Source organism: Culex pipiens, chromosome 2, assembly GCF_016801865.2.
Source record: "Culex pipiens pallens isolate TS chromosome 2, TS_CPP_V2, whole genome shotgun sequence".
In the NCBI taxonomy this organism is placed as follows: domain Eukaryota; kingdom Metazoa; phylum Arthropoda; class Insecta; order Diptera; family Culicidae; genus Culex; species Culex pipiens.
In genome coordinates, this window is record NC_068938.1 from 217,504,045 (window position 1) to 217,530,462 (window position 26,418).

The following is a 26,418-nucleotide window of genomic DNA, read 5'->3' on the forward strand; positions in this document are numbered from 1 at the left end:
TACCGTCAATTGATCCAATTATCACTAGTCCATCGTCCCATCGTGTAACTATTCGTGTTCGAAAAAAAGAGGTAAAGAGTTTCCCGCGTCGGAAATCTGCCTTTCAACGCCACTAAATTGACATCGAAATTTCCATTCCGGGTTTGACAGCCGCCGGAGATGCGAACCAGAAATTTCCCAACGCTTCCTTCCTTTCCCCCTGCCCCAAAGTGTAGCAAATAATCATGCTCACACGGACACAGACACGCAAAATTCCTCAAGGAATCAGGCAAAAAGTGATTCTCCTCAAAAGGAAAAAAAAAAACTCACCCCATTCCTAAAAAAAAGTGGGCTGGCTTTGTTGGTGGTGGTGGTGTACGATAACAAATAAGAGTGTACGGTCGGGTTGGTTTGCACAATAGAGAAGAAGCTTTGGGTGTGTGTGAGCTGTTCCGGGTGGGGTGAGAGTGAGCCAGGTCCAGGACAAATAGCACAACTCACCGACCACTTTATGTTGCTTTTTCCCTCATATGGGTTGTTTTGTGGGTGGGTGAGTTGGGGGAGGGTTCCGGCGGTCGTGCTAAGCTTGTTTTGGGTTCCGAAAAAAGGGCACAAATTGTGTGTGAGAGTTTGTGTGTGTGTGTGTTTTTTGTCTGTGACTATGACTATGTGAATGTTCTGGGAGTGTTACCCATCCATGTTTTAATTCAGATGGACACACGATATGAGAATGAACAAGTGTGATTTTATTTTTGCTCGGGTAAACTTATGTCCTAGGGTGACTTCTGTATTGTTAGGATTCTTCGGAAGATTTTTTTTTTCATTTTGGTTTGATTTCAAATATTTATTTTGTTATTCATATTGTTAAATATTGATGAAGTAATTGATAAAGTAAAGTTTTACAAAGTTCGTCAATTTGCTTTGTTTTCGGCAGGAAAATTATATTTAAAAAAAAAACTGTCCATACTCGATTATCTGCAGTTTTGATTTATCCGAAATTCAAATCAAAGAAATTCACATAATTCAAAGAAAAATCGATATTTTTATTTTCCCATTCTTAACATCAATTTTGAGATTAGTCAAATTTAATTGGTTGTTTGCCTGTTAAGGGTGCACAGCAACCAAGGAAGTTGTTGTCTTCAAATTCCAAAATTGACAAACTTACGAACCCAATCCTGCAACAATCTGATTGTAAAAAAAAGGCAAATTTTGTTGACAGTTCTTTAGGGGATGAATAAAAAATCATATCGATAGTTCCCGTAGTTTTGAAAATATTAAAATATCTGTAACAAAAATCTTGATGCAAAAGCTCTGGTTGATGTGCCCCGTTAAGTCAAATTTATTTGTATTTATTTAGTTTTGTTGGTCGCCATTTTTAATTACAAATTCGCATTTTTTTCAATTAGTAATTGTGCATAACGATCCCCTACAGCGTGTTACAGGTCCGTTATGCTATGCTATGCTATGCTATTTTCTGTGATCAATGATCATTTCAAGTAAATAAGCAATTATCTAAAAAAAAAAACTTGAAATGAATCACACTTGTAATTTTTATTCGCATGAAACTTTGTAATGGCTTCTCTATGACCAAAGAGGAAATTTTACATCATTGGTTCATCCATTCAAGTCTCCATACAATTTTGGTAGCGGCGGTCCATACAAAAAGGTTGTGGAAATATTCAAAAATCTGTATCTTGGGAAGTGATCTTCTGATCGATTTGGTGTCTTCAGCAAAGTTGTAGGACAGTAAAAATATGAAAAAATAACCCATATTTTCACTAACATTTTATCACAAAAAAAAAGTTTCAAAAATCTTATTCATTTATACCTATTTTAAGTAAGTTGGCATCGTTCCCAGCAAGATTGTTAAAAAAACAGCCAAAAATCCCATTTGAAAAATATTGAAGGAGTGCTAGAAAAAATAACAGAAACTTTTTTTAAACTAAAGCCAAATTTGGAATTGAACTATACTTTTTTTCGTTTGCATTTGCCTTATCGTTTTCATGTTATTTCTATTTATTTGAAAGTTGATAAAAAAAATATTTTTTTTAAATTTTAATTCAATTCTAAAAAAATTGCATTGCACACAATAGATTTTTTTTCAAATTGTTAGAAAATTAATTCTTGTGAAGTTTTTCAATAAATAATAAATACGTTCTTTGGTCTCTTTTAAGTAAAATTTATTTGTACAGCAAATTGTAATTAAAAATATGAGTTATTTTTTTTGTAACTATTTTTTTCTGAATTCTTCTTTTCACCACCTACAACTCCGCTGAAGACACAATATCGATCATACAATCCCTTGCCAATATATTGATTTTCGAATATTTTTATACTATTTTTGTGCTGCCAGAATTGTATGGAGACTTGTATGGACGAGCTAATGAAGCAAAATGTCTTCTTTTGTAATGATGAATCCCCCCATTACAAAAGAATCTGCCAAATCAAAAAATAAAATTTTGTTTATAATCGGTCGATTTTGTAGAAAATTTAATTTTGAAATTTGAAGTTTTGTAAACAAATTTTGAACCTTTTGGTTTTCTTAAATTATATTTATGCATATCAAAGTCGAACAAAATTGGTAACTTCACTGATGATTTCATGTATCTGCTTTTTTTTTTTTATTTAATTTTCTAAATTTCTCATTTTTTTTGAATTTGTCACCCTACCAGAAAACCCCGCGCTGAGTGTCCTTTGCTGTCAGCCAGACAGTTTCGCCGGGTTCCGTGGAAATTATTTGCAAGGATGGTTGGTTGGTTGGCTGGTGTGACGACAAAAACAAGCGGAAAGGGGTTGTGATTGTCACAGGAAACGAAAGACCACCACCACCACCCTGCGTCGGTTCAGCTGAGGGATGCTGTGCAAATTCTACTATATATGGCTTCAAGTTTTCAGGACCCACACGGTGTGTGCGTGGGTGGCCACGGGGTGAACATTGTTGAAATTGCAAAATTCTTCCACTTTTTGCCTCTGCCCACTCCCTTTATGCCGCGGTTGTAAGGTTGCCTGGAAATGTTCTTCTTTTTTCAATTTGCTCTCGTGGTTGTAATTTTCCATGTTCAAAGGCGACTTTAAACAAACCGACTAGTTTCGGCGCGGCAAAGCAGTGCACTCCCCTCGATTCACGAATATTTTATTCAGGCTGATTTCTCACCGGGCTTTTTTATTGTTGGCAGGGCGGTGTAACGCGATAGTGTCAGCCTGGTACCGTTGGTGGGAGTTTTTCGGAAAAAAATCAGCTCAATATAGAGAAAATCACAGAACCTCAAAGTCACCCCACCGAACGGTTCTTTCGACAGCGGAGAGTTATTAACAATAATGCTTTATTATTAAATATTGCGGCTTGCTTAATAATGTAAAATATGTCTGATTGAAGTGGGTTTGCTGGGGCTGGAAGGTGTGGTTCTCCTGGAATTGGATTACCCACTCCTGGGCAAAGTTGATTGTGGCATTTTTGTGGCTTACAGATATGCGACAGGTTATTTTGGTATTTTTCAGTACTGAAAGCCGTGAAATGTCTTCCAATTCATGCTTTTCTATGTTTTTTTTTTGTTGAAAATGTTTATTTTGGTACTGCAACGTTTATGGTAAAGTTATTTATTTAGTTTTTTTTGTGGCAAACTTTTTAAAAATAACTATCACATTGAACTCTACTTAAAATGTGTCGTTCAAACATTTTATTTTATTTTTTAAAATGACAATGCATATTTTATTCAATGTGTTGAATGTTTCTTCCTTAAATTTTTTACCAAAAATCTGAAATTTTATTATATCACTTGTTAGGCCGATGCAAATATTTTTCAAAGCGTTTAGCGGAGCGTTTAAAAATGCATTTTACACTAATTCAGTTGTTTTGCAATCATTAGTTTTCAAAAAAGGTAAGATTTGACGAAAACAAAAATTTTAGTCAAAAAATACTTTTTGCGATAATAAACATCACAATTTTCAAATATTTAAAAGATTTTTAAATCAACCCAAACATGCTTTAAATGATACTAAACGCAGAGGATTGCATTTTAAATTGATTTCAGCTGATAACACTAAAATATCAATTGAAATTTTGAAGTTTAAAACAAAAATTTTTTTTTGCCTCCTAATTTTTCGGGCCAACATTGAAGGGGGGTGACAAAAACTTTCAAATAAAATTTGTACCAGCCTTATTGGAAAAAAAATATGTATATATATTTTCCCATTTAAAATTTGGAGTCTTTATAAAGAAAAAAAGAAAATTAAGAATGAAATGAATTAATTTTAAAAATATAATATGTTCATAACTCGTCAGATATGACGCAAATCTTTGGTCGCAATATAATTGTAATCATAACTTGAGCATTGTCAGACATTTTTTGGTTCAATAGGGGAAGGTGGGGCAAGCAGAACAATCGTTCGTACGGTTGTAATTTTTACAATTTTGATTATTTCCAGTATGAGGAATTGTTGCTAGCAGTGCAATTAGCTGATTCTACTACCACAGAACCGCCAAAACGACGTAAACGCCACGGGCCATAAGATTTAATGAAGTTTTTTTCAAAACCTTTGTTTTCTTATAATATTTGGAATGTACAAAATAAGGCTTAGGGTTCGTTTTTAGACTCATTTTATCAAAATGCTATTTTTCCTAGATTGGTAGTGTCCCTACCAATGACTTCCAACTATTATAAAGTATGATTTGACTTTTGGTTATTTTGTTGAGAGCTTTAAAAAAATCTTGTTCAGGTGGGGCAAGTTTACCATATGGATTTTTTGTATGGAAAAAATTACAAAATGCTGCAACAACATATTTTATTGGGAAGTAAATGCATGAAAGTTCTTGAAAACTGATAAAAAATTGTTAGAAAAAATTGTCCATACAAAATATAGTGATATTATGAAAATTTACTATTTATCATCTAAGTAATTTTTTTTTTCGTAAAAAGGATCAAATTTTTAGTAAAATATTCTTATTTAATCTAAAATGAAAGAAACGTTTCAAATGTAACATGTTGTTTCATGCACTGTTCCTCTTGCCCCAGCGGGTTGTTCGTCTTGCCCCACTAGTTGAGTAAAACGTACAGAAAATAAAAAAAAAATAAAATCAATTTTTGACATTAGAAAACAGGATTTTTTTAAAACTTGTTTTATTAAAGTCTTAGTCAAAACCTGGAATAAGATGATTATATAAAAATCCGACAGATTTTTTAATGTTTTTAATGGGTTATAACGAGCATTTCCTTAGCTTGTTACACTTGCCCTACTTTCCTCTACTACTCTTTTCATTAAAAAATATATTTTAATCAAACCTGATTTAAAATTCCAAAATATTCTTTTTATAAAGTAATACTAAATTCCACATCCGTTTAACTTGTTTATTTTAAAATCTAACCAATAATTCCAGAGTAATCGTTGGTTAAAAATCAGATTAAATAAGAACAACGAGAAAAAATCATTTTCTACAAAAACAAACTTAAGGAGGATGTATCTCAACAATCAACATAAAATTAAAGGATATTTAAAAAAAAAATTTACCTGCATGATTTTTTTTTATTGAAAAAATAACATCTTCTGTGAATATCCTCCTAAAAAGACTATCAACTTGAAAATAGTGAACTTTTTGAAAAAAAATTCTATTACAAATTTTACATCTAAAAATGAATTTAAAATTTTTAAAGAATGTTCGACAGATTTAATGACATTTTTTTTTAGATAAATCATAAAAATACAGCAATGCATTTTTTTTTGTTTTAATCTCTCCAGCTTCGATTTTTTTTAAATTCGGGGTCAATAAAATTACTTTAAATTGTCTTTGGAATCAGTCGTTAACTATTACGAATATATCGTATATTATTTATTTTTTATTAATGAAATTTTTTAATGAGAAATTTCAAGCCTTTCTATATAAAAATCAAAACTTTTGGAAATCAAAGATTTTGTAAATTCATTGATACTTTTAAAGTTTTTTAAACAGTGTCATAACTGTAATTATATAGAAAGCATTTACGTTACGAAACTTCCTTGATCAAACTTCAATGTTTTCGATACTGGACGTGACAATTTTTATTTATTTTCAATCTTCTTTGTCATACTGGTCATGTCAGTAACATATGTACCAGCACCTTTTTCACTTTAACAGGTCTTTTTAGTTTGATGTTTTATGAATTTGATTTGCACATTTCAACTTTAAAAAATTGAGACAAAAATGAAAAGGTTGGTTCAGTTAAACTTTTGTTTTACAAAATATGTAAAAATAAACTCACATTTCCCGGTGGCTCCCCCAAAATAATGAGCCTCCAGATGACAAATGGTCCCAACGTTCGGCTGTTTATCTTTATTAAGCCACCATTTGCCTCCGTCACTCGGAAACTGACGTAGCTCGGCCATGAATACAAATCAGCTAGTTATTTACAGAAGCGATATTTGAGGCGTATGATGGTTAAAGGTTAAAAATGGTTTAAAATTCCGCTTTAAAGTTCTTCAAAATAATCAATTTACAGAGCGATAATGATTCACACCACGGGGGTCACATCAGGCAGAAAATTGTATCCTTTTTTGTATCGCATTTATCGTCACCGCGTATTATCCTGTCGCGTAAAACCAGTCGCGGTGCCATCATGTGTCGACAATAATAACGAATTTTCCCCCTTTCTGCTTGAAGGTTTGAGTCAACTGGGGGGTCGAAAACGGACGCAGAATTGAAAAATTATAAATACAATATCTGATTGGCAATGTATCGGGAAGTTTCGCCCACCGCCCTGGCCAGTCAGTCAGCCACGCCAGACATAAAAGTAATAATGATAATAAATTAATCATAATAAACAGAGCTTCGATTTCCTTCGCCCCCGGGCCCACCCCAAAATGGGGCCCCGCAAAGAATGACGACGATGATGATGATACACCCCATATAATAATTGTGGCGATCGGCCGGAGGGGGTGAAGTTCAGGGGGAAGGGATTCTACGAAGGATTTCTTCGTCCTGCAGAATGGTTGCGGTTTAGTTTGTGGTGTGGTCGATTCTCGTTTTGCTCTCACTATACATAGTGCTACGCGGAGACTCTGTCTATTATAGTAAAGGACGTATAAAAGGACAAGATGAAGTGTATTACTTTTTGCGAAAAATGAGGAGAGAAAAAAAAACCTTATCCAAACAATGGTCACTGAGGGGAAGCTGGGAAGACTTGAGCTGAAGGGGGAGTTCCTTACAGGACATTCCAGGGTGAAGACTCAGGAATGAACACGATTTGGAAACTCAAAAGAAAGTGAATTCGACACTTTTCGACGACGTGCCACCCGAGGAACGATGTCAAGCAATTTTTTCAAAATAAGTTGACAAAAGCTAAAGAAAACATGCTTTTTGCACTTTTCGTCGACGTGCCTCTTGAGCTACGATGTCAAAGTGTGAACTCGATTCAAAATCGAGTTGCCACCATGGCCAAATACCTAAGTAAATTGTAGTAGTTGACGATGGTAGTGATGGGGTGGTGGTGACGGTGCTAGACAAGGACAAACTCCCGGCAGACATATTGATGCTTATTGTTGGCAAAACCAGGCCGGCAGCGGAGGAGAGCGCGCACTTGTCCACGGCAGAAGCCAGATGACAAAGTCCTCTCCTCTCCAGGACTGGTTGGGAAGGGCTTGAAGGTTCTTGACTGTATTTTATATATATTTGCGGTGCAGATAGTCCTTCTTCATCGCGTCGTCTTCTACTTCTGCCTGTTCTACTGACAAAGTTGAAAAGTCGACGATGGGAGATTGTGTTTCTTGATTCGATTTTCCTGCTCATCTGGCTTCGTCCTTTTTATTGCAATTCCTTCGGGAGGGAAGCCTGTTTTTTTTGCTTTTATTTTTGCAGGGAATTCAATTAATATTTATAATATTTGACAGAAATTGTTTTGCATAACAGCATGAAGCGTCTTTCGTCTCAATTGAACAAACTTTCCAGGAATCAATCCTAAAGAGAAACCCAAATTCTCCATAATTTTGACAAATATTTGCTGCGGAAAAAACCACCCAAATGGCAATGTAAATCTTCCAAACTGCGCCACGGATCGATCCCCGCGTGAAGCCACCTTGCGTCACACGTGCGTCACGTCACTCGGTCACATGTGAGTAAAGGAGGTTTCGCTTTAATATTTGAAGGTAAGGCTGAATTTATTCGCCCTCTGGGACGTCACTCCAAGGGCGACTGACTTTATTGGATTGCCTGCCGGCTGGCTGCAACATTCTGCTCTGATGTTATTCAAGCTGATTAAATCGCGTCCTAAATGGTCCGGACGCGTGTGGATGAGTGTGGAGCAGGATTTTATGGAAATTTGATAGTTGACCCAAATTTTCCGGCGTAACTGGCGCTTAAATAGAGCGGAAATGGGACTTATTGATTTCTGGACGAGATAATTTGGCTTTTTTGCTGATGACAGTCCAGATGGAAAAAGGTGGTTATGGTTTGAGCTATAAAAAGACGTTTTAACCTCAATCATTAACCCTTGGATGTTCTAAGTTTTCGGTTCATTTAATTATTTCTTATATTGAGAGCGTATCCTAGTCCAAATACCTACCCAAAAACCGTCCAACTCTAAACGAAACTTAGTTGGGGATACCGTGGAGATTTTCCCTTATCCCATTAAAAAAGTGGAACAGACGATTTTTGTTATTTTTTGCAGTAAAAAACTTGTATGATTATTTTGTATAAGTTCCCAAATTTCTATAAAGTTTCTGCTATCTACACAGAAAAACAAAATCATGGTAATATCACATCTGGGAAGGGGTACATCTTAAATGTCAGAAAAAAGGTGTAGTTTTACCTCTGGAAATGTGTAATTTTACAATTTTTCTGGTGTAATGCCACTTTTTCAGTCTAAATTGAGGTAAAATTACATCATAAAAGAGGTAATATTCAATCTTCTAAAATTACAGCTTCCAAATTTACATTATTTTTTACTGTGTACCATTTCGGCCAACATTTCACCGTGAAAAATTTCCGTTTCGAACTCTATCCATCTCAGCTGTATCCTTCCTAGCCTAGTTAGCGCTTTCATCCCACAATGTTGAAGTTTCAGCAAAAGCAAAGCTTAGCAGCAGCTGGTCTACGATTTGGCAGAGCAGTCTCCAGCACCGTCAACCAACCGACACCATCATTATCGTTATCGTCGTTTAGATAAATATTGTGCCAGCAGGAGTAGAAGATGTATATTTCTTGAAATTCTTAGAAAAAAGGGGTTATTGGGGCTAATTAGTCAATCTTGATTTTTTTTGGTAGGTAAAATCTACTTTTAAAAATTAATTAAACCGCCAGAAATCAATTTCTTAAATTTTTGAAAACTAGCTCGATTTACCCCAATCACCCCACCTTCATCTTCAAGAGCCAATGGAAACGTTCTCTGATGAATTGTGGCGAAGATACGATCGACAGTGCGGTGTCAGATTTTGAAATTCTGAACCAAGTTCTGAGACGACGTCCTTCCCATTTTCCCCACTCCCTCTCGTGAGACTGTTTTCTCAGTAGTATCGTTGGCAAATAAAAGCCGACGCAAATCGAAATCAAATATCAAATGTTAACTTAGTCGTACGAAGGCGCGCTACCCCTGAGTTTTCCAGTTGTTACCAACGCGAAGTGTGGAAAGTTTCCAGTGAAAATTGAGGGTCTGAAATTGAAATGAATTTTTATTATTTTTAAACTTAAATTCCTCAACACCCCAATCATTTGCTATAATTAGATCCCATATGACTCGTGGCCATCGTCAAACAAAATTTGCATTCCACAGAGTAAACATCATTCACTGTTATCAGTGTTGAATTAGCAAATATCAAATCAAATCAAATTATTCGCTCTACAGCATTGCCTTGGCGTTCTCGATTGCGAGATTCCTACTCGAAACTAGGTGTTCGAAGGCTTGATTGTTGAGGCAATTGCAAACCTCTTTTTACACCTTAGCTTCCATCCACCCCGGGATTCGAACTGACGACCTTTGGATTGTTAGTCCAACTGCCTACCAGCGACTCCACCGAGGCAGGACCCAGGGAGACAACTCCTACACCTGGACTGAGCTAACGACCTAACCTTTTTAGGTTAGTCCAAAGCCAACATTTACTTCCCGTCCGACGGAAGGCGTGATCAGACAAATCTCGTCTCGAAAAATGCCACCGGGACCGTCTGGGCTCGAACCCAGGCCGACTGGATGAGAGGCAATCACGCTTGCCCCTACCCCACGGTTCCCGGAATTAGCAAATATATAATCAATAATTGTCAACTGATTGAGACTCCCCATCGCTGAGCTGCCCTTGAGGCCGCACCACGGAAACTGCACGTTTGATAACAATGTTGTTGATACCGGCAGTACACAGTACGCAAAAAGTAAGCCTGCCCCCTCACTATTATCATACTAAAACTGAATCGTTTCAACAGTGTGTGCATTGTGTGGTGGTCCGCCCCATGTGCCGTCTGGCGTTCAAAGTTGCTCTGCCAAGTGAGTTACTGGCCGAACCTGGCCGGGCCATCGGACCATGGAACTCCTCCTACTGCTTATTGACCTATTGGCCCCGGAGCTATTTGTGGCTGATAAAATGTGAAGTTGAGCGTGCCCTCACTCCCTCTATGGTGGCAGATGCGTTGGAATTAGGGTGATTGGTGTGTTGTTTGTTCAATAAATTGAGATATAGTTAATTTTCAAGAAATTCCATGAAGTTACAATGGTATTTTTGTATTTTCGTTTTAATTTAATTGCTTATATAACAACACTATGTTACTACACTAAACACACCCTACACAACACCAATGCATTTATAAATCAGAGCGTTTGGTACGGTATGTCCTCGCATTCCTCCTTCTCTGTAGATTCTATGAAATTTGATTTGTTCGCAGAATCCTCTCTTCCATAAACACAGTGCAGTAGGGCTGGCCACTTTAATTTTTGTTATACTTTTTCGGGTGTTCTCGGATGTACTGCAATTATTAAAAAAGTGCTTGCGGCACAATCTAACCCCAAGACTTCATCTGATTTCATCGGACTAGCTGAATTCATTCCGACTTTGAAGGGGGAGGGAGGGGCTTAGAATATTTTTTATCATGTTTGGGCTTACTTTAAAATCCTTTGAATTTTTGAAAATTTTCTTGCCGCATTATTTTTTTTGCACTATTTTTAATGTTTTCGTAAAATCTTACATTTTGAAAACTAAAAAAAATGCATTTAAAAATCCTTTTTTTATTCACCTGTTAAAACTATGGCTTGTTATTTAAATGTTTAGCAAATCTGGTCCTAAGAATAAAAAAATTTAAAAAAAATCTGCTCGTGCTTTATGCCAACAACCGTTAGCGAAAAATACTAAATTTCAAATTTGTTTTTTTTTTGTTTTTGGTCTTTGTCAAAACCAATCTTTGATACTGTTTTTAAATATTTAGTCTAACAACTACAACATCTGGGAAGGGGTACATCTTTTAAGTCAGGAAAAATGTGTAATTTTACCACTATTATGATGTAATGTCACTTTTAAGTCTGAATTGAGGTAAAATTACATCATACAAGAGGCAGTATTCAATTTTCAAAAGTCACACCTTCTAATGTTACAAAATTTTTTACTGTGTATCAATTAATTTTATTTTTCTATTTTTTTTCTTTTATTTTTTATGTGGGCATTCCTTTTTACCAAAGAAGTAATTTTGCAGTAAATTCATACAAAGTTGACAGCTTACCATGCAAAAATGGTTTATAATTCTATGAAATCTGAATCTTTATGATCCCGACTCGGTTATCCGAAGATTCGATTATCCGAAGTTCCGATTTTGGGCAAATTTTGTTCTTCCTGTTTTATATTTTTCTTGCTTTATATTTAGTATTTTTATTTGCATTTTTCTTGTCTAGTTTATGTTTGTTTTTGATAGTATTTGGCTTATACCAGGCCTGCCCAACCTTTTCGGCTCAATTTTCACATTTTTGATCGTCAAAATTACAATTGTTCATTTTTTCATGATTTCTTTGATGGAATCGGTTCTCAGATGACCAGTGAACATAAATTTTCCAAAAGTGTGAAAAAATATTTATACAAGCCGTTTTTATCTACATTTTACGGCAAAAATCAATCCGGTTTGCGGGCCGGACCAATTTTTCACTTAAAACTTACATAAAAACAACCTGCAAATATATTTTTTCAAACTTTTATCAAAGTTATGTTCACTGGTCATCTGAGAACCGATTCAATCAAAGAAACCATGAAAAAATTAACAATTGTAATTTTGACGATCAAAAATGTGAAAATTGAGCCGAAAAGGTTGGGCAGGCCTGGCTTAAACTAATACCTCCTATCATTACGTTTTGTCTTTTTTGTTTTTTCATGTTTTTACCGCCACTTTTTAATTCTTTTTTTTTTTGCATGTTTTTCACATTTTTTACTCAAGAATGAAACCCTTATCATTTAATATTTTTTTAAATGCTCAGGGCCATAGTCTGGGACAATTCAAAAATAACTGATGTATACTTATTTTTACACATAATGTAGACAATATTAGTGAAAAAACAGCCAAAGTTGAGCCCAGAAAATACATTTTTTTAAACATTGGCAAAGTCACATAAAACAAGTCACACTTCTCACTTTGGAAGTTCCAATGCTCTTTAAAGATGTTGACAAATTGATTTTCGGAGAAATTTTTGGATCGAAGCCCGCCTAGAGGCGGGGTTGGGTTGTAGAGAGTTAAGAGTAGTTTAGGGGTCATACTTAACCTCAACAAACAAAAATAAGACAACAACGAAACATTTTTCGTTGAATATTTGTTTTGCTAAAATAACATTCAAATGAGCCTAAATGCATAAATATTGAAAAACAGCTATGAAAAGGTCTCTTGAAAGGGTTTCAGTATTACTAGTGTAGGGCGTCCAATTTTCCCGGGTTTTGAAATTCCCGGGAAACGGGAAAAATATTTTAGGAATCCCGGGATTTCCCGGGATTCCGGGAAATTTTTGAAGTAATAATAAAATCTATGTTTTCATTATATTTGTTATGTTTTTCAAGCCTAAAATTACAGAATTAGCTCAATACTGTTAATTGGTGATAATTCACACTTCAATCTTAACAAGGACAGCAGTTTTAAAGATAGCTTAAAATACATTTGAAAAATCGCTCTTTGGTGTGCTTGGAATTTAAATGAACCGCAATTTTTAATATATTTCTCTTTTTTTATTTATTTATATAACATGACCACAAAAGCTTAAACAATTTCATTGAAACTGTCTAAAACAACAAAATATAAAAAAACAACAACACTTTGGAAAGTTTCGAATTTTATATTTTGTATTAAAACATATTTTAAAAAATATCCCTAAGTCACTACCGCCAACTGGAGATAATCGGGACTGCAGTCTGATACAGGAGATTTTAGAGCAATAAATTTGGAAATGTGTGTATTAATTGTTTTGTTCTATTCTTGTTGTAACTAAAATCAATCAAAACAATCAGAACATTATGTTAAAAAAAATGGCTAAAACAGCTGTCAAAATACCTTACTTTTGTCCTGATTTGCTACAGATGCCGGTTTTTGATGAAAAATAATTAAATATGATTTTTTTTTTCAAGTTTGAAGCCATGAATATACGACAATATAATACCAATTCTTTTTTAAATAAATAAAATTTAATGGAAAATATTGAAAGCGCAAGGTATTTTGCGGATCTGTAAACTCAAATTTCAGCAATTTTCCCTAACAAGCCAAATTAATGCTGATACATGCCGATTACAAATTTTAATGCTTTAAAATTCTTATCGAGTACTAAGTATTCAACTATTCATATATTTCCACAACCAATCTGAATTTCCAAGCCAAAATTTGATTTTTTTTAATTTCTGGAATTCCCGGGACAAAATTTAAAAAATCCCGGGATTCGGGAATTCCCGGTTTTGAAAAAATCCCGGGATTTTTGTCCCGGGAATTCCCGGGGTGGACGCACTATACTAGTGTGATGTTACTATCCTAAGCTGAGATGTTAACTACCTTTCAAAGCTGATTAATTCAAAGTTCGAGTAAATCTACTGAAGGAAAAAAGTTACAAAAAACCTTCGATTTAGGTTTCAGTTTAGTTAATTTCTATTTCCATTAAAATTTATAGGTTTTTTGAAAAAAAAAATGCCCCTGGTTTTTAAAGACATTTTTGACATTTTTTAATGGTGGGAAACATAAACTAAAATAAAATATTTTAGAGGTCGGATTTTTTAAATTAGTAATGATGAGAAGAGAAAACTTGCATAATATTTAAAAAATCAGACTCTTTATCTGTTTTTGGAACTGCTTATGTTTGAAAGAATGAAAAAGTCCATGAAAAAATCCATAAATATGAAATGAATTCTCATCAATTTTCTAATTTAGACTTTCGTTGGCAGTAGCATTGCAAAGAATACAAATTTAGAAAATTTAAATTTTCTATTTTGTTTCATATTTAAATAGACAAGATAATTCTCAGTTTTGAAATAAAATTTCATTATGTTGACAAATTTGGTATAGATTTGATCTGCGTAAAAGTAGAATTTTATAATCTGCAGAATGACTGTCTAGTTTTTGATTCCAGTTCAAACTTTAGATCAAATAATTGACCTCTGCAACGATGACGTTGGAAACCCCTACCCTCGTGTCGAAAACCAGCCGCCGCCGCAATGATGAAGTTTTATTTACTTACACTCGCTCGCTCACTCAGGCAGCAGCTCATACTCTGCTCTGGTCAATTCGGGCATCAATTTGAATACAATAGGCCACCAGGCCAGCTTGACCCCGCTGCTGCTGCCACCAACTGATGGTGATATGCCATAGGTTGCCACCCGAAAAACTGGTCGGTCCAAATCATCAACAGCACAGGCTCAGTTTGAGTTTGAGCTGTGTATAGGTACTCAGGAAGAGAATGAATAACAATAGCCGGTGGTGATTTATGAATTTGTTCTAGTTTTTTTTTTTGGTTTCTGGAATGAATGGAATGGAATTGCTTGAAAATTTTGGAAGGTCATTGTACGGTTTCAATTGTGCTGGCTTGGGGCCATTGAAACTCACTTACTTCATTGTAGCATCTTGTCCCATTTTTTCAATTTATTTCGGACCAAAGTTATGATTTGACTGTTCTCAATCAAAGCCTTTACGAAACCAATCTATTTGAAAATCCAAACCGCCCATTACGACGATATTCAAATTTCCGAATCCTTGGGAAGGATATCGAAAACGGCTGCAAAAAGGGCCATCATCTTGAGCGAAATGTATGCAGTTTTCCCTGCCCCCTCCTCCTCCACTAATCCAATTTCCTTCCCAAAGGACCTTCATTTGCTGCTATCATCTCCAACCCCCCAACACCCTAAAGATCGAAAAGAAGCAAAAGAAAAACCCTTATTCTAAATATATTCAACCGTACACTTATACGAGCCATTTTTCTCTTCTCTCTTTTTTCACGCCACCCTCCCACCAGATGCAAAACCGCAGGACCAAAAAAAAAAGGACGACAACTTGGAGTTGTGCTGAAGTGTCTCTGAATTGAAAGAAAAAAAAGAAGAAGAAGGTCCCCACCGGCTTCCGCGTGGAACGAGGGGAAGAAGTAAAACTGCAGTCAGCAGCCTTGCTCAACACACAACGGCTCGACCTCCCCCACAAGTCGACGACATTGCTCAGCTGAAGACCGAAGCAAGTTTTCACGATTGTGTCACGACGCCCGAAAGCGCCACCACCCTCTGCGTCTTGCTCTCATCTAATCTATGCGGTTGAGAGATTCTACCACGAAAAGAAGAAAAAGGAAGTGAGGACGACGAAAAGAGTCCTTTTCGTGAAGACACGTTCCGGGGACTCTTTTAAGGATATCGACCGGCCTGACCCGGCGACGACGACGGTAGACACCGCCGCGAACTACCCCTTTTGAATAATAAAGAAGCGGAATAGCGGCTTCAACGGGAAGTGATAGGTTAATTATAGTGGCATTTATTTATCCCGGAAGCGGTGTTTTTTGCTGTTGGGTTCTTATCAAGTGTAAGGCGAAATTGTCAATTGAGATAAAGTGAATAGGTGGGACGAAGAAGAAGAAGTTTTATTGATACGACGACACATACTATCAGTATTAGAGGAATAAAGTGAAACACATATTGGGCAAGTGTTTTGTGTTCTTGTTTTTGTTTCTACCCCGTTTTATGATGTAACATAAAAAAGAGAACGAGAAAAAGGGAGAAAGTTTAGTGATTGTGATGATTGGTGTTTGGATGGACACCAACTAGAGAGAAGATTGAGTTTATTACATGTGCAATACCGCAAGAGCTTTAGTGTGTAACGCGAGTGTGTAGCGAAAAATAAAAGCGACTCATCAATGCAACGTGAGGATGAACTAATTGCCCGTACTCACAAGCAGCAAACGACGCAGCAAATCACGACCGTAACGAAGGTCGTGCGCGAGGTGAAGCAGTTGGGACCGGATGGGCAGCCGTTTGACTATGTAGCAGCGATGCCACTGGAAATGGGACCCGATGGACAGCCGCTCGACTACGTGTCGATGCCGATGGGAATCTACACGACACGGTCGCAGTACATGAACTACAACCACCTGGACCAGCAGGAGCAGATGGCGGCGGCGGCTGCAGCGGCCGCCTCCCAGTCGCAGCATCTGCCCCCGGGCTCCAAAGGTGGTCCCGGTGGACAGCCGCACTACCAGGACTATGAACACTACTCGCAGTACGCCGACTCCGGGTACGATCCGACCGGAGCGATCCACCATCCGCCCCATCCACAGTCCTACCTCGGTGAGTACCAGATCAACGACCGGTCAACGCCCCACAACTCGAGCGAAGCCAGCGAATCCTCCATTCCGCTCCCGATGAACGTTCCTCAGATGGGCAATCCGTCAGCGAGTCTGCTTCCGCCAGGCTACCTGCAAGGTCAGTACGACGAAATGGGGGAGTACGTCATAGCCCCTTCCCCAGGCGGACCCGTCGACCCACGACTCTACCCGGACAACCCATCGGCGATGGTGTACGGATACGTGTCGACCCCTCCGTACGGCACCATCAGCTCACACGGACACCTCGATCCATCCGGTGTGAACGAGCCAACGTACGCCACGAAACAACTTGCCTACGAAGCCGCGGCCAGTGCCAGCCAACGGGGCGGAGTCCAGGACGGCGGCGCTTGCTACTACGACGGCGATGACGACCTACCCCAGCACATGTCGAACCTGCAAATCCACAACCATGTCTTTCTGCAGCATCACATCATCACCTCGCCCGGTGGCAACAATCGACCCTCCGGCGTAAACGGCCCCGAAGGACCCGTAGACCTGGAAGACCAACGCCAGATGAAGTGGCGAGACCCCAACCTAACCGAAGTGATCGGTTTCCTCAGTCATCCCAACAACGCCATCAAGGCCAACGCAGCCGCCTACCTGCAGCATCTCTGCTACATGGACGACCCCAACAAGCAGCGAACGCGAACCCTCGGCGGAATCCCCCCACTCGTCAAACTGCTCGGCCACGAACACACCGACGTGTACCGGAACGCCTGCGGTGCCCTCCGCAATCTCTCCTACGGCCGGCAAAACGACGAAAACAAACGTGCAATCAACAGTGCCGGAGGCATCCAAGCCCTGATCCACCTGCTCCGACGAACGTCCGAGTCCGACATCAAGGAACTCGTCACCGGCATCATCTGGAACATGTCCTCCTGCGAAGATCTGAAGCGGTTCATCATCGACGACGCCATCGTCGTGATCGTCTCGTACATCATCATCCCCCACTCGGGCTGGGACCCCACGAACCCCGGCGAAACCTGCTGGAGCACCGTGTTCCGGAACGCGTCCGGCATCCTGCGCAACGTCAGCTCCGCAGGCGAGTACGCGCGGAAAAAGCTGCGCGAATGTGAAGGCCTCGTCGATTCGCTTCTCTACGTTATCCGGATAGCGATCGAAAAGTCCAACATCGGCAACAAAATCGTGGAAAACTGCGTCTGCATCCTGCGGAACCTCTCGTACCGCTGCCAAGAGGTCGAGGATCCAAACTACGACAAGAACCCCATCCCGCACCACAGTAGCACCGGAGGGGTGGACGGTGCCGGGGCTTCGTCGTCGTCCTCGGTGATTGTGAGTGCGGCCTCGTCGAAGGGCGAGAACCTGGGCTGCTTTGGGGCGAGCAAGAAGAAGAAGGAACAGCAGCAGGCGGCGGCGGCAGCGGCCCAGCACGCCGCGGACGCCAAGGATCACTCGAGTGCGAACGGGGATCCGGCGCGGATGGCGTATAAGAACACGGCGCATTATAAGGGTGAGTAGGGGGGGTGTTTTGGCTATTTGTAAAACTAAACAAAAACTGTATAGTACTTGTTCGGTAACTGCGTGTTATTTAACTGAGCTGCTTATTAACGTGGCGCTCGATAACTGGGCTGTAGCCTAGTCAAAAAGCAGACAAACGTCGGAAAACAATAACAAAACAAAATGTTCTGGGGGTCAGTGGATGCAAAAATTGATATCATCAAATCGAAAATAAATGGATATTTTCATGAAATTTCATGTAATATTGTACGGAAATTGAAATGGTATGCTCTGGACATATTTTTGAGTTACTTTTATTAGTAAAATATAATGCATCGACTTTCTTTCGATAAGCCAAGATAGCGAGCAGCATTCGATAACTGGGTTACTACAGTCATGCATCGATTTAGCACCGCATATGGGGAATGCAAAACCGAGGCGTGCATAACTGAAGCACAGAGCTTATGGGATTTTGGCTATATGCGAGACATTGCGATGCCTCTGTGCTCTCTTGTACTAAGATTGCTGGTTTTCCTATCAAGTTAGCATAAGAGAGCACAGAGGCATCGATTGGCTATAATGCTATGAAAAATCATCCAAATTTTGAAAAATAAAAAATTCAAACATTTGAATAGTAATATTTTTTCTGTGAAATACTCCAAATTTCACAAAACTACGTATTTTTAAACAAATACTATTTTTTTTTTGTTTTTTACAAAATGGGTATTAGATTGGAAAATTTTCATACATTTCGATGGATTTTTTTTAAATACTCCCAATTTTTACAAATGGTCGGAAAGTTATAATATTTTTTCTTAGAGTACTCAAAATTTTCCATAACGAAAAAATAATCAAAATTTGGTTTTCTGCAATATGGGTATCAAATGACTGGAATTTTCTTTATACTTTCGGTATTATTGTTTTGTTTTGAAAATACTTAAAATTTTCACAAAACTACGTATTTTTGAAATTATATTCAAAATTTCAGTTATCACAAATCTAGGTATCTTCTAGAAAAGACTAGGTTTCATGAACATTTAATTTGATCATTTGATATTGTAAAAAACTGAATGTTTAAGTATTTTTTTTTCGAAAATGCGTAGTTTTGTGAAAAGTTTAAGTATTAAAAAAGTGTTATAACTTTCAAATGTATGAAAAAAATCCCCAAGATTTGATACCAATATTTTAAAATACACAAAATTTGAATATTTTTTTTTCGAAATTACGTACCTTTGTAAAAATTTAGAGTGTTTCACAAAAAAAAAATTATTACTGTCGAAATGTTTTAAAAAATCCCTTCAATAAATCGTTTCAAATGATCTGGATTATTTCTAATTTTAAATTTGATGTTAAAAGTAAGAAAATAAAAAAACACGAAAGAAAATGTTCAAACAACCTTCAGATAACTATGTATTGTCGAAAAAAAAAACTAAAAATTTCAGCATTTGGTACAGTTCAGACCGCGGTAAATCAAAATAACTTCAACAATAAAAGTAGAAAATTGTATACCATCCTAAATTGTATTTACTCTTTCCTCAGTGAAGAAGGCAATAATTTGTTAGTTTGTTTTGTGTACATAGGGGCAGGGGAGGCAGAATGGTCCACCTAAGTAAAATGTACCGAAAATCATAAAAAAAACATACAAATTTATGAATCCAGTGTAGTAGGCTTATGCTTTGGAATGTTCCCTTTAATGTTGATGAATTTTTATTTTATTGAAACTATTTTTGAGTCACTTTAAAAAAAAGTTTTTTTCGACTAACTTTCCAGGGTGCAGAAAGGACCACCCTGCGGGGCAGAATGGGCCACTAGGGTGTAATATGGTTGTATGGAAAAAATTAAAGTTGTCCAAATTTAGCGAGCACAACAATTATTCGGTTCCTTTTGGGGTCCTAAACAACTCCCCAAAGTTTGGGAACGATTGGTTTAGTCCTCACTTTGCGCAAAGCGATTCAATTTTCCATATAAATTTGTATGGGAAAAACCATTTTTTTGGATTTCGATATTTATAAAATCCACGTTTTACGCTGTACTAAAACCGGAGTCATATTCGGATGCTCTGGAATGTGCTCTACAACTTTCCCGAAGAGAGTAAGGTGCTAACTTGCTCCTATAAAAAGATACAGCGTGTTCAAAACTCGTCTAAAACGTGTTTTTTGCTCGAAAATCACGTTTTAGACGAGTTTTGAGGACGCTGTATCTTCTTACAGGGACAAGCTAGCACCATACTCTCTTCGGGAAAATTGTAGAGCACATTCCAGAGCATCCGAATATGAATCCGGTTTTAGTACAGCGTGGAACGTGGATTTTATAAATATCAAAACTCAAAAAAATGGGTTTTCCCATACAAATTTATATGGAAAATTGAATCGCTTTGCGCAAAGTGAGGACTGAACCAATCGTTCCCAAACTTTGGGGAGTTGTTTAGGACCCCAAAAGGAACTGAAAAATTGCTGTGCTCGCTAAATTTGGATAACTTTATTTTTTTCCATACAACCATATTACACCCTAAGGGTTCAACTCTTGAGTCACCTCATTTTAGAATTTCAAAAAAATGAATAGAAGCCAAGCAAAACTGCTCAGAAGTTTGAACTGCTGTACAATGCTACTCGGCTCGGGTTTTTTTTTGTTGACAAGTTCCTGATGGAGGGAATTCTAAAAACCTTAAACTCCATGTTTCCACATGACTCGCCTTGAACCGAAAATTAGTATTGCACGATGTAAAATTTCATGTAAAAATCTTTAAATATCATTTTCAATATCTGAAGTAAATTATTTAAACAATCTGAACTAAGTGATATAGACGAGCAGACAGTCCAAGTTCAAAGCAAATAAACAAACTTTACAAAAAATGTGATTTTCCAGGAAAATTAAATGTTGGCAAGGCAAAGGTAGAGTAAAACAGCACAGTAGTCAAATTTCTTGAGAAGTCATCATCCACTGTATCTCCTAATGGTATTCAGGGAATTTCAGCATAAATTTCCATCACTTCTTCGTTCGATTTCATGGAACCGTGTCTGTTTCTTCTTTCTTTTTCCTCCCCCTGCAGGTGCGGAGCAACTGTGGCAGCCCGACGTTGTACATTCCTATCTTGCCTTACTGCAGAGCTGCTCGAACCCGGAAACGCTGGAGGCCGCGGCCGGGGCGCTGCAGAATCTGGCCGCCTGCTACTGGCAGCCGAGCATAGAGATCCGGGCGACGGTGCGGAAGGAGAAGGGCCTGCCGATCCTGGTGGAGCTGCTCCGCATGGAGGTGGACCGGGTGGTGTGTGCCGTGGCCACCGCCCTGCGAAACCTCGCAATCGACCAAAGAAACAAGGAGCTGATCGGGAAGTACGCGATGCGTGATCTGGTCCAGAAGCTGCCCTCGGGCAACCCGCAGTGTGACCAGGGCACCTCAGACGACACCATCGCGGCGGTGTTGGCCACATTGAATGAGGTGATTAAGAAGAATGCCGAGTTTGCGCGGTCTCTGCTGGAGGCGGGTGGCGTCGAGCGGCTCATGAACATGACCCGGCAACGGCTCAAGTACACGCCGCGGGTGCTCAAGTTCGCCGGGCAGCTGCTGTTTACGATGTGGCAGCACCAGGAGCTGCGGGACATGTACAAAAAGCACGGCTGGAAGGAGCAGGACTTTGTGACGAAGACGATCGCCTCGCGGAACGTCAACAGCAGCAACGGCGGCGGCAGCTACAGCGACAACTCGCCCAACTCGCCGAACAACACGCTGAACCGTCCGATGGCGTCGCAGGGCGGCACGCGGTACGAGGACCGCACGATGAAGCGCCAGCAGGCGTCCTCGAACAACGGCGGGCAGGCGATGTCGCTGCCACCGAGCGACGGCGCGGCCAAGATGGGTAAGAACTTTTTGGTTTAAGTAGGTTTTAGGGCGATCTCTTTTTCTCTTGGTTTACTGTTTGCACATACACATTCCAAGCAAAATTCCAATTTTAAAATTTCAAAATTATGTTTAAAAACCATCGGAGACACACATATTAGGAATCCTAGTAGAATTCGATAAGACTTTCGTACGACACGACATCAGCCTCTCTTCAGTAACTGGAACAACTCAAGTGGCTGCGTGCTTTTTGTACTCCTCTTATGTTGGATGTCTGTCAGACTTCTAACCGACTTCTGTTATTATTCGACTATGATTTAATAATTCTGCATGCAATAATAGTTTTGTAGCAACTGTTTTACAACTTTTTACATTATTTTCAAGTAGCAATCTTGAGTTTAAGTATGAACGCAATTTTAAAGGCCACCTTCAGCTGCTAACGCGCTACTCTTGTTCCAATTGTAGGCAGATGAATCTACCAGGCACAATCCGACTTATCAGGGTAGCCACCGCGGACAGTAGTGAGCAACAACACAACTCAACAACAATTGCAACACTGAAGCAGGTACACACACAGAATACATTCAGATGCCACCCGGTGGAGTTCGTTTTACACTCTTACACAAACAAACAAACAACACACGTCTATTATAGTGGCCAGCGAGGAGGAAGGAAGAGGACGACGACGACGCCCTTTTAAAACACAGGGAAGAGAAATTTTTGCTCACGTGCAAGCAAACAACAATATAATGACTCAAGGAGTAACAAAACCATCAAAAAAATGGAACAAAAATCATGCTATAAAAGGGGAAATGTGTGCGAGGAGTTACGCAAAACAAAAAAAAAGGAAACGTAGTGTAGCTTACAAAGTAATATATTAATATCTAACCATCAAACAATCTTATTCGACAGACAGCTCAGCTCAAAAGAGAATGGTGGGGAAGGGTGGGAGAGCATTGAAGCAGCAAAACTTATCGATTCATACCCACATGCACGCGCCTCTTCACGAGCACACTACACCACACGCCCACTTCAAACCGAACACAAGTTCTCTCTACCCAGTCCCTAGAAACAACACACGAAAAAAAAGTACGATAATCTGTAACGTAACACAACAAAAAAACGACAACTTCACCTAACCTATCTGTCACGTTCATCTAAAACAAAAAAAAAATCACACACTCACTCACGAAAAACAAACCTTCACGCACGCAAGCATTTGCCCTATAATTATGACAAACAAGAACTACTCGTTGGACTCCCCCTCCCTTTGAAAAAAAAACAACTTACGTTTCGTTAAACGAAAGCTTAAGGTCCTGCCCAAAAACTGCATCTGAAAAAATAGGTTTCATGCATAAAAATTGTGCAATTTTTGCACAATTCCTTGATTTTTTTTAATTACATTGCAAAACATGTAATTTTGCAGGGTTTTTGTTTTACTTTAAATTGGAAACGTTGATCATTTCCCACATTTCCTAAAAAATAACAAGTTGAAGCAAATTCTTCCACTTCTGGCTGCAAACTGATAAATCCGTACGCAGCCGAAAGCGCGTTGGTTGCTCGATAATCTGTCATTGGTTGTCACACTTTTCTCGGCACTGCTTTGGGTGTACCAAACTTAATTCGCAATTTACGTGATGTTCTTTGCCCAATTCCGAATCTCTTGGTAAATGTTTTCAAAATTTTCCCCTGTCGCAAACCCACTCAAAACGTCGAACCTTGCTCTTGATGTAGATGAAAAACTCTGGCCAAGCCGTCAAAAAAAACGAGAGGTACCCGTTTTGTGCGTAATTTGCAGCTAATTTTTACTTACGCTGGCAGCTTTCACGGCAAAGCACGGAGTACATACTAGGTGTATCTATAAATTAGCAAATTCATAGGAGACAGCCTCATTAAATTAATCGAATATTCACCACACCCAAAAAAAAACACATACAAATGTTTTGCAAAAAAAAAAATGGGAGCTATTAAAGGAATTAGCTCAACAGACGAACCGGTGTATAAAATAAAGTTAAGTAATTACGGGGTACACTTACAAGTCAAACTTACGGGAAATGGTGTTGATTGGAACGGTGTTTTTCATTTTAATTTTCGTTCCGATGTAAAAATCAACGATTGAGATCGACACAAGTGCGTAGAATTTTAAAGTGCTCGCAAAACAAACAAAAAATCGTAACTAAAACTTAATGCAGGCAGCGTAAATTTAAGGATCTAAGCAAAATTCACAACAACAAAAAAAGAAACACAGGAACAGCAACAAATTTTTATCCCTCGCTACTGTCTAAAAAAAAACAAAAATAGGAGTAATGGAAGCTGTGTGGAGCCACTTATTAATAGTCCAACGTCAAAATAGTGAAAAAACATTTGAACGAGTCGGGTTGAGGACGGCCATAAGGAATTACACAAAAATTACACAAACAGCAGCAGCAACATGAAAATGGCGATAAAACCACAAACACAGAAACACATAAAAACAACATAAGTGTGAACCTTTACGTTTGTAACTGTATCCAGGAGAACGAAAAAACACGAATAACAAGTAAGGAAAATTCAAAACCGTAGATTAGAGCAAATTAAAATAATTGATAACAACACACACAAACCAGTACATACAAAACAACTATGAAAACAATTTAGTATCTAATCGTAGCGCGCGGAAACACGTGGAGTAAAAACAATGATGGGAAAAAAGTAATACTTTTATGGTCAATTTTATCATACTAAACAAGTTGCAAACTCGATATACAAGTCACCAAATTCACTTTCACACACACTTAACGAACAACAACAATCCAAGAAACCATACAAGCACGCATTTAAAGGATCATGCAGTTATAGGGAAAGATGAAGAAAAATCAGATAGAATCACCGTCATTCACACACACGTCACTCCCATACAGCCACATTTACAAAATATCAACGGTATTTTCGTATGTATAGTCGTACTCTTCATACTCTCGACAGAATAAACCTGGCGAACTTAAACTTACAACAGCAACAAAAATAATACGAAGCCTATCGCACTTCAGTTTGGACTGTTGTTTTGGCCGAAATTTGTTTGCTGCCAAGACGAAACACACTAATTTTTTTTTTAAATTGTTTAAAATTTTTTAATTTGATGCTCAATCGATTTCTTTCTTTACCTCGTCAAAAATTATAAATTTTCCACTAAAAAATAATTCAGACCCGTAAAATTACAGGATTGTCACACAGTTTAAAAGCAGTTAAAATACGGCGAGTTGAAAATTTAAATGTGTAAATTTACATGTTATTGTATGTAATTTTACCTACTTATTAATGTAGAAGCATTACATTACATTGAAAAGATGAAAATTTCACCAGTTTTTGATGTGAATAAAAAAATTCTGACGCAAAATCTAACTTGAAAATTGTGTAATTTTACATCAGAAACCTGGTAAGATTACATCAGCGATGTAAAATTTTTCACGTAAAATTACAAATAAAGAGGTAAATTTACAGCGTCTGATTTTCAACTCACTGTATATTTTACTATTTTTATACTGCGCAAAGAGAGCGATTAGAACTCTAACAAGGTTAAACGGTTATCAAATTTCTCAAAAGAGATTTTTTCTCACTCGAAACAGCCTTGTTTTTTTCCTCTACACATCCACATTCGCCATGCGGCACGCACTAATTCAATTACAAGTAGCGGCGCGTTTCGGAACAACAAACAGCAAAAAAAAAATCCCCGCAAAACTGATCTAATTCGGGATCGAAAAAAGACACGATTGTTGTGCTTTTGCTGAATCAAAAAAAAAAAACGCAGCAGCACGAGTCGCGAGCAGTTAGTTGATAATTTAGTCTCTACCAAACCAATTCTGCGACAGACAGACAGACAAAAAAAGTGGCCGTTAGCAGTGATAAATTCGTTTATGTTTAGCGCGTAGATTTACAAAACACCGCCATTGATCACATGGGGATGCTCACAGACACACACATGGAACCGGAAGAGGGGAAACGAAATTTAAGTAAACATCAAACAAAAAATCAACTAAGACACGCCGCAGACACAGACACACATACACTGGGTATTCTGAAGTAATTATTACGATTATTCGAAATTATATTATTATGAAAAAACAAGCAAAACAAAAAAATATTCTATCGATAGAGGACAAAAAACAGGAACGTGCAAAAAACAGTGGTTAGAAAAGCGAAGTATGTCAAAATATGGTGAAGAGCACAACCGGGAGAGCTAAAAGCTTTTCCCGGAGGTGCAAGTAAAGAGCTGCATGAGAAACGTGGTGAAATTGTTTGATTAAAATTACTTAAACTAAAAAAGTATATACAACAATTAAAACAACAAAAAAAACAAGTAAATGTATGTATTCCAGGACAACAAAAAAACACACACACACACACTCATGACTAAAGG

At 38.0% G+C, this 26,418-nt stretch overlaps 1 protein-coding gene across 5 annotated transcripts in view; it reads left to right on the forward strand.

The window, feature by feature from the left end:
* LOC120432576 (catenin delta-2) overlaps positions 1-26,390 on the forward strand; it is a 63,336-nt gene extending 36,946 nt beyond the window's left edge. For 4 of the 5 annotated variants that reach the window (XM_039597805.2, XM_039597807.2, XM_039597806.2 and 1 more), the window contains 2 exons: positions 15,378-18,198; positions 21,235-22,354. In XM_039597805.2, coding sequence (XP_039453739.1) covers positions 16,260-18,198; positions 21,235-22,061 — 2,766 coding nt within the window. In that variant the 5' untranslated portion in view covers positions 15,378-16,259 and the 3' untranslated portion in view covers positions 22,062-22,354. Of the gene's footprint in view, positions 1-15,377; positions 18,199-21,234; positions 22,355-22,487 lie in introns of those variants that run through there. The other variant, XM_039597808.2, reaches the window with a different exon arrangement.
* The last annotated feature ends 28 nt before the right edge of the window (positions 26,391-26,418 follow it).